At 32.2% G+C, this 12,725-nt stretch overlaps 1 protein-coding gene across 5 annotated transcripts in view; it reads right to left on the reverse strand.

Moving 5' to 3' along the window:
- CDH9 (cadherin 9) overlaps positions 1 to 12,725 on the reverse strand; it is a 165,286-nt gene that overhangs the window by 42,586 nt on the left and 109,975 nt on the right. For all 5 annotated transcript variants that reach the window (XM_037799354.1, XM_037799353.1, XM_037799352.1 and 2 more), the window contains one exon: positions 841 to 1,135. In XM_037799354.1, coding sequence (XP_037655282.1) covers positions 841 to 1,135 — 295 coding nt within the window. The remainder of the gene's footprint in view (positions 1 to 840; positions 1,136 to 12,725) is intronic.

The raw sequence follows: 12,725 nt of genomic DNA on the forward strand, positions 1-12,725 counted from the left end.
TGCATGTTTTGGATATTATAATAAGCTTATATCACTGTTTTGTAGAAACATTTAATGATTCATCTCATTAACAATTTATAGTCTTTCATGTTAATAGAGCTAAATGTAGTCGTAGTCACACAAACAAATGACACCCATGCATAATAATCAGTGGCATTTAAAATTGTGGGCAATCCTAAAAAGTGAAATGATTTTATTTCAGGTTGCATGATAAATCAGTGTTCATAGTGGAATGTGCACCAAAATAACATAAAAAGACTTGGAATCTTGTTGTGATGCTACCAGGTTATTTTATCTTAATTCAGTTGCTTAACCTCTCTGAATCTTGGGTTCTCAATTAACAGAATAGGGATTTACAGTTCTGTTTCCCATGCCTACCACATAAGTTTGTTTTAATGAACAATTGAGACAATATTTCAAAAAAAATGTTTCAGGTGCAAGCATTGGTTGTTATTGTTTAAAATAATGCAAATAAAAATGCCTAAATAAAAATGCCTAAAACTGCTGAGACTTTTGCTTATTTATTTCATATCAGACAGAAATAAATTCGATTTGACTGCCACTTGAATGGCAATGTAGTAGACGTGAAGTGCTGATTCAAATGTAATGGAATAAACTGCTGGCAGTAGACTTCTTAGACATCAGTTACAACACAGCCTAGAATTCATATATTTATATTATTTATAAATATATATCAAATTATTTGAAATGAGTAACATAAAATGAAATAGTAGTTTCCAGTTATAGCTCTCATCTTGAAAGAGGCCACATTATATAACTCTGTGTTCATTATAATTAGCTTAGCTAACAAATGGTTTACATGCATTAGAGTATACCTACCGACTCTAGACATTTCAGGAACACTGGCAGTATACAAGTCTTTTGTGAATTTTGGCTCATTGTCATTGATATCATGAATTTTAATGATAAATTCAGATTCAGGTTCCACCTGTCGCCCGGTCTTCCTGTCTATAGCCTTGGCACGAAGAATGTATAGAGATTTTTCTTCTCTGTCTAATTTCTTTGCAGCATGAATATCGCCTGTGTTTTCATCTATAATGAACAGACTGCCAGCCCCATCTCCTGTTAATATATATTTTAAATTTCCATCTCCTTTATCTTGATCAGTGTGAAGCTTCGGAGAGGTAGAAAAGAAGAGTTCTGTAAATATATATGCATTATTACAGAAAAAATAATTTTGGTATATATTAATTTATCTTCCCAAAACATTACTGTAACAAAATCTCAATGACTATCACTGCAGGGAATATAAGCATTTCAGTTTTGATTATACTAAAAAACCTTAAACAATTATGTTTATACATCATAAGGGACTATATTTAAAATAAGATGAAAATGAATGCATTGCTCTCACATTACAGTATTACAAATATATTTCTAAAGATAATATATCAAGATTTAAGCCTCTAGTGCTTTAAAAAGATAACACGCACTGACCTGGATCTTGAGTGTAAAATAGTAATATAATCTTGACTAAATTAAAATCAATAAACTTAAAGATATGATAAGAAGAGCATCCAAAGTTATTATTTTGGTAAGTTTAGGATGCTTAGTTTTAATTTTAAATTGATTTTTACACCCCTGCAGTATAACATAGTTTTTAGAAGCACAAGTTGGTCTTCAGAGACCACTGTTTGATTCTAAATTTCATAGATTATTCTGTGTGACCTTCAAAGACTATTTAACGGCTTAGAACATATTTTATAAGCTTATTGCAATTTTCAAGGGATATAAAATACATGGGAATTTTCCTGTGGCCATTTGATTTCTAAGGAAAAATCAGAATTTATTTTTCATAAATTATCTTCCATCATTTGCTATGCCTCACCTATAAAAAAATTCTTAAAATAGAAGGCTGATAATTAAGTGTTTACAACAAACCATGTAGTAACTGAAATTTTGAATCGGAAACATGCTAAGGTTTCTGTAATCCAAACATTATTCTGAAACTCGAGTCTTTAGCCTACCCTGGGTTATGTTGTCTTTCATTGTACACTTCACAATTCCCTGTTTCTACCTCTTTCTGAGGCATTCCATTCCTTCTTTGAATCATTTGACAATTTGAACATTGTTTTTATGTTTGTTTGTTTATTTTTTGTTTGTTTGTTTTTTGTTTTTTTAGGATAGCCAAAATTAAAAATTTGGGTTTCATAAATTAATCCTCCTCCACTTTCAAACCCCAGATGAAAAGATCATAAAATGTAGCCATTCTTCCCTGAAACATCTTGCCTTTCCATCTACTTGTTTCATCTCTGTTTACCACAGTGGTCTTCTCTTCTATTATACTTGATCAATTCCTAGCTAGTGCCTGCTTCCACTCTTCCTCTACTCCAAACAATTTTCTGTACTGAAGAGGGTGATGTTTCTACATCACAAATATGTTCATGTTACTTCCTAGTTTAAAAATCTTCAACAAAGCTCAGTGCTTAAGAACACTGAATCTAAAGTCTTACAAAACAGAGTTGGTAACATGCAAAATTTTTGCATGATACTGGGCAAGTTGTTTATTTCCCTAAACCTCATCTATTAAAAAGATAGACTACTTAAAAGAAGGAAAGACTTTTTATTTTACTTTTATCATTTTCCTGATTGATTGATAGGGGAAATACTAACTCTCTAATCTTATTGATAAATCCTCAATAATCTTGCCATCATCTCCATCTCCTTCTCTGCCTCCTTTTTCCCTTTGCTATGCATTGTATTCATATGGATCATTTTGTTTCCAATTGTTGTTTTCTTTATTTCTCTGGAGGTCAGTTCAAACTCTCACCCCTTTTGTTTGTATATGCTTCTCCCACCTTGATGCTCTTCCCTCATTTCTACATTTTTCCCCAACTAAATCATATTATTCATCATATCTCATTTTTAAGTTTCCTTCTCAGGGGCATCTTCCTTGACTCCCTAAATTAGGAGAGATGTGCCTGCTCTGTAATTCCACAGACCACTTCATTTCCCTAAGACAATACTCATCCCAATTCGTGTAAGTGTTAACCATCCCTCTGAACTGCAAAATGCGTAAGAGAAATGAAGAAATTACTTGCCCAATGTAACTTAGAACTTTGCATGATGCCGTCCTGTTTTGTAATTCATAGTTCTTAAAAAAACAAGTGTTTCTTCTTTTAACAGTATCCTTTTAAATATATCCACAAGTTTGTCATTGATAACATAAAATTTCCTTTTTTTTACTTAAATTACATCTCATAAATCTCTATGCCAATAATATTCCTTTAGTAACTGCCTTTTTCAAATACCTATTTCAAACTATATTACTAATTACATATTGTATGTATATTTGCATTGCTGGTACTTCTATTCCAAGAGAAGAGAAAAAAAATAAAGTATTTTTAATGAAAGAAAATAATAAAGAAAGGATGTAAACAGGAGTAGATGGATAGAGAACGTTATGTATTAGAAGCTCTGTATAATTTGACAAAATTGTGAAAATGAATAAAATGCTCAACTTACTGGATTTTGCTAAGCTAAAATGTATATTGGAGTGATCTGCAGCCAATGAAAATTATGGTCTACCTATATATATATACTTTGAGGGAAAGGATTGATTAAGATACATACTTTTAAGTAAGCTATATTAAAATTCAGTGTATAGAGTGTAATTTTGTCTTATGTTTTTATTTTCTCATAAAAATATTCTCAACAAATATATACAATTGATAACAGTGACCTAAGTATTTTTTTCCTTTATTTTTGAACTATATATGTTTTACATGGTCTTATGAATATATTTATATTTATTTCTCAGAGAAATGAAGGAAAAATAAATAAAAGGAATAAAAAAAAGAAAAAACACATTAAGTATAAAATGTCTCCAAACAGCCTATATTCTACCGTTCTCACATTTACACACTCAGGAAAAGAAACAAGAGACATGGGTTGAGTGTCAATGCTAACAAATACATTTTCAGACAGAGACAATGGAAATCTGTGGGTGAGGATGCCATTTACTGATAATCATGCTGCTTGGCAAAACCCATGTGTTATGTCAAGGACCTCAAGACAGATGCCTATGTTATGAAAACATTAATGAGCAGGCAAAATATAAAATGCTTGCTTAAGTAAAAAATAGAAAAAATGTATACTGTGATAATAATTTCAAGGGAAATTTTACATATATACACCCGAATGGAAATGTTTTCATTTTCCTTTGTTCCTGCCATTGTTCCCATATTTTACCACAATTGCAATAATATTGTAATAAAAATTATACCTTTATTTTATGCATTTAAGAAATATTTCATTTATTGTGATGTATGAAAATTTGCAAGGAGTAGAATCTGTCTCTGACACTCTAATAGGGCTCCACATCCTACTTAGGTTAATATTTAAATAAACTAGGGAAATTATTCACTTTTTGAACATTTAATGCTCCTTCAGAATATTTAAGAGTCTGAAAAATATTGAGCCCAGCAGGATAGTAATCATAGTCGCTACAGTTTTCTAGACTGAATGTTTTTATGATCAATTAAAAAAAAACTCATAGAAAATTCTATATATTTTAAAGTTATATTTCTTAGACTGAAGATTTCTAAAGAGAAATTAAAATATATTAGGAACCAATAGGATATTCAGCATGGATGTATTGTCTTAAAATACTTAATTTTAGTTTAATTTAAAATATTTTCAAAAATGCTAATATTATTTCAATCATTTAAATCTTGGAGTCACAGTAATTTAGCTTTATTATTCCATTCCCACATGTTCTAATTTCTGCCTCAGTATTTTATGTTAATACTGTTAATTTGAAATGCCATTTTAAAAGAATTATTTTACAATCATACACATTCTAAAAGAGTGTCTTTTCATTCACATTTTCATTTTAAGAATAAAAGCTCCCAATGGCTCTGTGCTGGTACAATCTAATAAAAATGGTATCAAAAAATAATGAATTTATGTGACATGTACATTATTAATTTTGAACCATACACTTAGAATTAATGGAAATCAATGGTAAAAATCCATTATACAGTGAAATATAATGAAAATCTTCTACATGAACCCAAAAGTCAGGATTTAAAAAACATGATCAGTGAAACACAAGAGAAGTAGAAACCTTAAGAATATTGTTTGTCAGTTGTGAAATGAATTCAACATAAAATGTCTTAATACCAGTACCAAATGCAGTTCTTCAATTCAGATCTCAATGAATCATCTATCCCACCTTGTCACTCTGGAGATAACTAATTTGCTTGTTAAAAACTAGAGTAAATGCACCAGAAGCACAATGAATATTAGATAGCTTTTTGAAATTCTATTACTTTCCAATAGTAGCATTTTTAGGTTGACCCTGATGTAGGTTTTTTTTTTTTTTCTTTTGAAGAAATTAAAACCCATATATGTAAAATAATCTAAAAGTGTGAAATAATCCAGAAACCATGGTTTCTTCCATTATTGCAAGTCTAGTTGGCTCATTAAACTAGGGTATAGTTTGAGCAAAACTCAATGACTGTTAAGAAAATAATGTGATTTTAAAATCAACCTGGGAGTGATTAGGCTCCATGCAATCACTAATTATAAAAAAGAAAAAACTTAAATTTTATAAGGTAAAAATAATTACATTCCTGAATAATTTTTCTATTTTCCTTTAATTTTCGATTAGTGGGTTTTTTTGTGTTTGTTTGTAGTTTTGTTTTTTTTTTTTTCCGCCAAAATATGTCAAGCTGCCCAATGCTTATTATCCATAATCTTTGCCTTTCTGTGAAATCATGTTTGGATGTTTCTAATTTCTTTTATCCAATTTTTAACAAGGAAAGCCAGCATAGCTACTGCAGACAGCAACTAAAATAACCATTATAGTACAATATTAGGTATGTTTTAATAATGCTAAAGTCAATTTCCAAAATCCTTTCAAGAATTTTCAGCTTTTAAGATAGATTTTCACATTTATTTCACATCTATCAACTTATTACTATTATCTGCTCTAATTAGTCACTGGCTGAATTACTAATATATTAGTACCCAGTTTTATAGTAAAAGAAAACTAAGTACAAATCTACAGATACACAATATATTTAAAGATTTCAAGGATTGGCTAAGATGCATTAGCTAGACTTACTCTTTTACAGTGAGCAGCCATAAAACTGGACAGATTTTGTGAATCATATGGTTTTAGGTCTTGAACAGCAGAAGGGAAGCAACAAGATATATTCACCCTAGCTTTCTGCCTTTGGGAGAATTTTACTGCAGGGAAGTGGAGCATGTATCAGGACTCCCCGTTAGGTGAGAAAAACAAAGATGAGCTTTCAGGGCTGCTATTGTACCAGCAATTTGCGTGCAGCATATGAAGCGAAAATAGACACAGTATAGTCCAACTGAGATATCTGTATAAGAGTTTTCCTAGGTTTCATTATGGAATTGTACACATACATTTGCAGGGACACAGCATAGAAAGTTGCTTGGGATCTGAGAGTACAACAGAGAATTTTAGAGGGGGTATCAGTGGGGAGACAGGAGTTTTGACAGCACCAAAATGACTCACTCTTAACTGGACATCATCTCATCAAGACTTGAGAAAAGCCATGCCTTAGGAGTACAGACTCTATTCCAGGTGTAAAAAGTGCATCCTGCGATAAAGGCAAACTAAAATAGACCAACTCAAACAAAGCCTAACAAGATTTGAAAAATCATGATATCATCTACACCATCCAGAGTAAAGTTTATATATATGAATTTATATAGAATGAATAATATCCATTATTTTAAATAATTTTACAAAAATTAATATTAAAGTTTATATATATGAATTTATATAGAATGAATAATATCCATTATTTTTTATAATTTTATATAAATTCATATTAAAGTTTATATACATGAATTTATATAGAATGATCATATCCATTTTTTATAATTTTATATAAATTCATATATAATGTATTACCAGACATAAAAAGAACCAGAAGAATGTAATCCAGCAAAAAAAAAAGGCTGAGGAAGTAGAACCACAGACAATCGAGATACAGAAATTAACAGACATACAATAAATATGCTATTGGAGGACAATATGATATATATGTATTTGCAATTATAAGATGACAGGAAGAGTATGGCATGGAAGAACTGTTTTTTTGAAGAGATAAAGATGACAAAACATAATGAAGGACATCAATTCAGAGATCTAAGTTCAGTGAATTTTTACCAAGATAACTACAAAGAAAATCACACCTAGGCTTTTCAGACTGAAATTGATGAAAATTAAAGATAAAAAATCTTATATTTTCTAAATTCCTTTTGGTTTTAATCTTTGGTTAATTAGAAGTATGGTATTAATTTCCAAATATTTGGGGATTTTCTAGTTATCTTTATATTACTGATAGAATGGCTTTATTCTAATGTAAAAAAATCTTAAAGGAATCTAAGGAATAAATGTATGTACAGAGAAAATGTAATAAGAAAACTGCTGACAAGTAAAAATAATCTTCGTAAATGAGGAAATAAAGACAATTTAAGAGAAATAAAGACTGAAAGGATTCACTGTCATCAGACCTGCACTTCAAGAAATTCTAAACAAATGACTTAAGGCTGAAAGGAAATAATCCTAGACTGAGTTCTTGACATAAATGAAGGAATGAGTCTTGGAAAGAGTGAATTTGTCAGTAAATATGAAACTGTTTTTTTTAAAACTACCTTGAAGACCACTGACTATTTAAATACAATAAAATATCAATGTATTATGGGGTTTATAAAATACAGTATAATTAAGTTATTATAAGGCAACAATAACCAATTATGTGAAACATAAATATAATTATATTGTTTTAAAATTCTAACATTTTTGGATATTGCATAATGTTAGAGTTGGACCCTGACAATTTAAGGAGACATATAATCCTTAGTGCAACCCACTAAATAATACGAGGTAACGCTAAAAAGAAAATAGAGGAAATAAAAGCGAAAGAGACAGAGAGAGAAAGATAGGAAACAGAAAGAGTTTGTTCCACAAGAAAAGAAGAAATTAAAAAAAAAAAGATAAAGGGGACAAAATATAAAGAAGTGGACAAATATTAGATATAAACATGAACATATTAGTAATTAAATTACATACTAATGGGCTAAAAACTCAAGTAAAAAAAGATTTTCAGATTCCATTTAAAAAAAAACACACAGCTGCATGCAGATTACAAGAGCCATATATCAAAATAACAGCACAAGTGGAAAGTAATAAAATACAAATGTATATGCACAGCAAACACTAACTGTAAGAAAGTATGAAAGCTATGTCAACATCAGACAAATTGACTTTGACATGAAAAAGAATATTTCATAATGATAAAAGTGTCAATACATCATAAACATATAACAACCATTATTATGTTCAGACCTAAAAATAGAGCTTCAAAATACATGAAGCAAATTCATAAAATAAAAGGAAGTAGTAGACAAAACAAAATCATAATTTGATTTAATTTAATTGAAAATGTTTAATTTTATTTCTTACTAGAGATTAGTATATTCAGTAGATATAATTTATATTTGAAATTTTACAACAGAATATCCAATGGGATATTATACTATCCAAAGGTAATTAAAGCAAAGTATAATGAATGTTCAAATTAATAAACATGGTTATATTACACTGTACATGTATTTTTAATATTGTTTTTTAGAACAGTTTTTTTCCATATTTTCCTTTTTGTTTTCTTTATGATCACAGTAGGAGTTTATATTATTTCTTTCACACACATCATTTGGGATCAGTGAAAATGTTCAGCCCTGAACATACACAAATAGAGCATTTTGAACACACTTCACAGTTCTGCCTGAAGACATTTTCCAGCTCACATGGGTGTAGAGAAAAGGTGATGCCCTTTCCACTCAGCAGAGAACACTTCAGGTTCTGTAATTTTGTAAGAAAGAAATGGTATCCCAAAAAGCATATTGACTTTTTTTTTCCATCAACAATACTGAGCTAATCTTCCAGCACTTACAAAAGAACTTGAAGAAAAATTACATGCATCCTTAAAATCCACTATGTGAACCTATACTTGCTATCAGGGATATCCTATTGATACATTCCTTTTGGCTTTTAAAAAAGCCTCTTTTTCTGTGTTACTAGACTTGCTTTTCCATAGCTTGATAATAACTGTTTACGTCTTTATATAAATAGATTCATTCATTCATTTATGTTTTACCATTATACTTGTGCCTTTTATCAAGTCATGATATGATACATTCACATGAAGTAACTTCATGAAACTTTGTAAAACAATTCCTTAAAATATATCCATTTATCCCATCTCATAATGCTTAATGATCTTCTGATATCCCCATGTGATAAATCAAACATACTTTTTTTATTTAGCAAACATTCTATATTCATTAAAGAAAAACTCCCCCTTTTCCTCTTCCCTCAACATGTGGTAACCTCTAATCTCCTTCCTTTCTCTGTCAATTTGCTATTTCTACATATCTCATGTAAGTGACATTACATTATTTGTCTTTATGTGCCTTGCTTATTTCACTCAGCATAATGTTTTCAAGGTTCATCCATGTTGCAGCAGGACTCAGAATTTCATTCCTTCTTATGACCCAGTAATATTCCATTGTGCTTATGTACCACATTTTATTCATCTATTTATTTATTGGACACATGGTTTTTTTCCAGCTTTTGGTTACTGTGAATAATGCTGCTATGAACATTGTTGCAGAAGTATGTTTGAGATCCTGTTTTCACTTTCTTTGGGTATATACTGAGTAGTAGAATTGCTGGGTCAAATAGCAATTCTATAGTTAACATTTTGAGGACCTGCCATATTGCTTTCCATGGTGGCTACATCATTTTACATTCCCATAAACAATGCACTAGGGTTCTGTATTCTCTGTATACTCTCCAACATTTGTTTTTTTTTTTTTTTCTGTTTTGTTTTGTTTTGTTTTTCATAATAGTTGTCCTTGTGGGTGTGAAATGCTATCTCATACTGTGCATGTGGTTCCTTTTGGTATTTATTTACCAATGAAGTTGTGGGTTTACAGGTCATCATGCATAAAATATAGGATTCCCATATATCCCTGTTCCAGTTTGTTAATGTTGCCATTATGCAAAATACCTGAAATGGATTGGATTTTATAAAGGGGATTTATTTGGCTACATATTTAACCTTCTAAGACCATAAAAGTGTCCAAACTAAGGCATCAACAAGAGGATACCCTTACTGAGGAAGGCTGATGGTGTCCAAAACATCTCTGTCAGCTGGGAAGGCATGTGGCTGATGTCTGCTCTTCCTTTGCTCCCAGGTTACATTTCAAAATGGTGTTCTCCAAAATGTCTCTATTTCTCTCTTAGCTTCTCTGGGGCAAACTCTGGGCTTCATTTCCAAACATCCTCCTTTCTGTACCTCCAGCCATCTCTAAGAGTCAGCAAGCATCTGGATGTGTGCTGGATCTTAGCTTCTCTCTTAAATTCTCCAGTGAACTAATCAAGACCATCCTGAATGGGCAGGTCCACACCTCCATGGAAATAATCTAATCAAAAGTATCACCCACAGTTTGATGAGTCACATATCCATGGAAATAATCAAATGTTTCCACCCTAATCAACAGATTAATAAATCTGTACCCACAAGATTGCATTAAAGAATATGGCTTTTCTGGGGGACATAATATATCCAAACTGGCACAGCCCCCTATTATTAACACTTTGCCTTGGTGTGGAACATTTGTTACAATTCATGAAAGCACATTTTTATAATTGTACTATTAACAATAGCTCATGGTTTAAATTTCATTTCTTATTTCATATGCTTATTTTCTATTTGTATATTATCACTGGAAAAATGTTCAAATCCTTTGCCCATTTTTAATTGGTTTACCATTTTGTTGTTGCATCGTAAAAGTTCTTCATAAATTCTGGATATTCACCTCTTATCAGATACATGGTTATTAGATATGATGGCATGCCTTTATCAGATACAATAGCAACTACATTCTCCCATTCTATATGTTGTCTTTTCCCTTTCTTGATAATGTTCCATGATGCACAAATGTTTTTAATTTTGAGGAAGTCAAACTTATCTATTGTTTCTACTGTTGCTCATGCCTTTGGCATCTTATCTAAGAATCCATTGCTGAATCACAGGTTGTGAAGATTTGCCTCTATTATCTCTAAGAGTTTCAGCTGTTATATTTAAGTCCTTGATCCATTTTGAGTTAATTTTGTATATGGGTTGAAGTAGGGGTCTGTGCCGGCTCAAATGTATTATGTCCCCCAAAATGCCATTATCTTTGATGCAATCCTGTGTGGGCAGACCTATTAGTGTTGATTAGATTGTAATTCTTTGAGTGTTTCCATGGAAATGTTTCCATGGAGGTGCGACCCCAACCATTCACTGTGGGCCTTGATTAGTTTACTAGAGCACTATGTAAGCTCAGACAGAAGGAGCAAGTTTGCGGCAGCGAAGAAGGACACTTTGAAGAATGCACAGGAGCTGAGAGAAGAGCTACAGCTTACAGAGACATTTTGGAGGTGGCCTTTGAAAGCAGACTTTTGCTCCAGAGAAGCTAAGAGAGGACAAACACCCCAAGAGCAACTAAGGATGACATTTTTGAGGAGCTGCAGCCTAGAGAGGAACATCCTGGGAGAAAGACATTTTGAAATCAGAACTCCAGAGAAGACGCTAACTACATGCCTTCCCAGCTAAGAAGTTTTCCGGACGCCACTGACAATCCTCTGGTGAAGGTACCCGATTGTTGATGTGTTATCTTGGACACTTTATGGCCTTAAGACTGTAACTGTGCAACCAAATAAAACCCCTTTACAAAAGCCAATCCATCTCTAGTGTTTTGCAAACAGCAGCATTAGCAAACTGGAACCAGAGAAGTGGAGTGCTGCTGAGTTTGCAAATGCCAAATATGTTGGAATGGCTTTTTAAATGGATAAGGGGAAGATTCTGGAAGAATTGTGAGGAGCTTGACAGAAAAGGCCTAGACTGCTTTGAAAAGAGTATTTGTGGAAATATGGACTTTAAAGAGACTTCTGATGAGGCCTTGAGCAAATGTATCATTGCCAACTGGAAGAAAGTTAATCTTTGTTTTAAAGTGGCAGAGAATTTCACAAAATTGAGTCCTAGTATTGGATGGAAGGCAGAATTTGAAAACGATCACTAGGGATACTTAGCTGAAGCAAGTTCAACACTAAATATTGAAAGTGTGGCCTGGCTTCTCATTGAAGCTTATAGTAAAATGTGAGTGGAGAGAGAGAAACTTAGAACTGAACTCTTTAGGTACAAAGAAACCAGAAACTGATGGCCTGAAAAACTCTGGGTTTCCAAGCCATGGAATCCCAGAGGCTATAGCCCCATGTGAGGATTTAACCAAACATGGAACCCAGCCACCATTTCAGTACAAGCCAGGATTGAAAATGGAGTTATCCAGAAAGGTTTTGTGGAAAGTCCTATTGTCTGATGGTTTTGACCCCTGCATGCTTCATGCCAAGTCAACAATATTTTTGAGAGAACTCTATCTGGAGACATGACTGGTTTGGACTGGAGGGGACAGAGGAAAGAATTGAAGGAAAAATGTCTTCAAATACAGAGCCATAGAGATTGAGGTCTGGAGTCAAGAAGTGTTGGGCAGGGAGAACGGAGCAGCCTACACACACAGAAAGGGTGAGTTTGCTCTGGAGGTTGAGGGCAGGCATTCTGCCTCGATGCTGAGGAAGATTGTTGCCAACCCAGGCTTCAGAGAGGATGGAG

The sequence above is a fragment of the Choloepus didactylus genome, chromosome 11, assembly GCF_015220235.1.
Source record: "Choloepus didactylus isolate mChoDid1 chromosome 11, mChoDid1.pri, whole genome shotgun sequence".
Taxonomy (NCBI): Eukaryota; Metazoa; Chordata; class Mammalia; order Pilosa; family Megalonychidae; genus Choloepus; species Choloepus didactylus.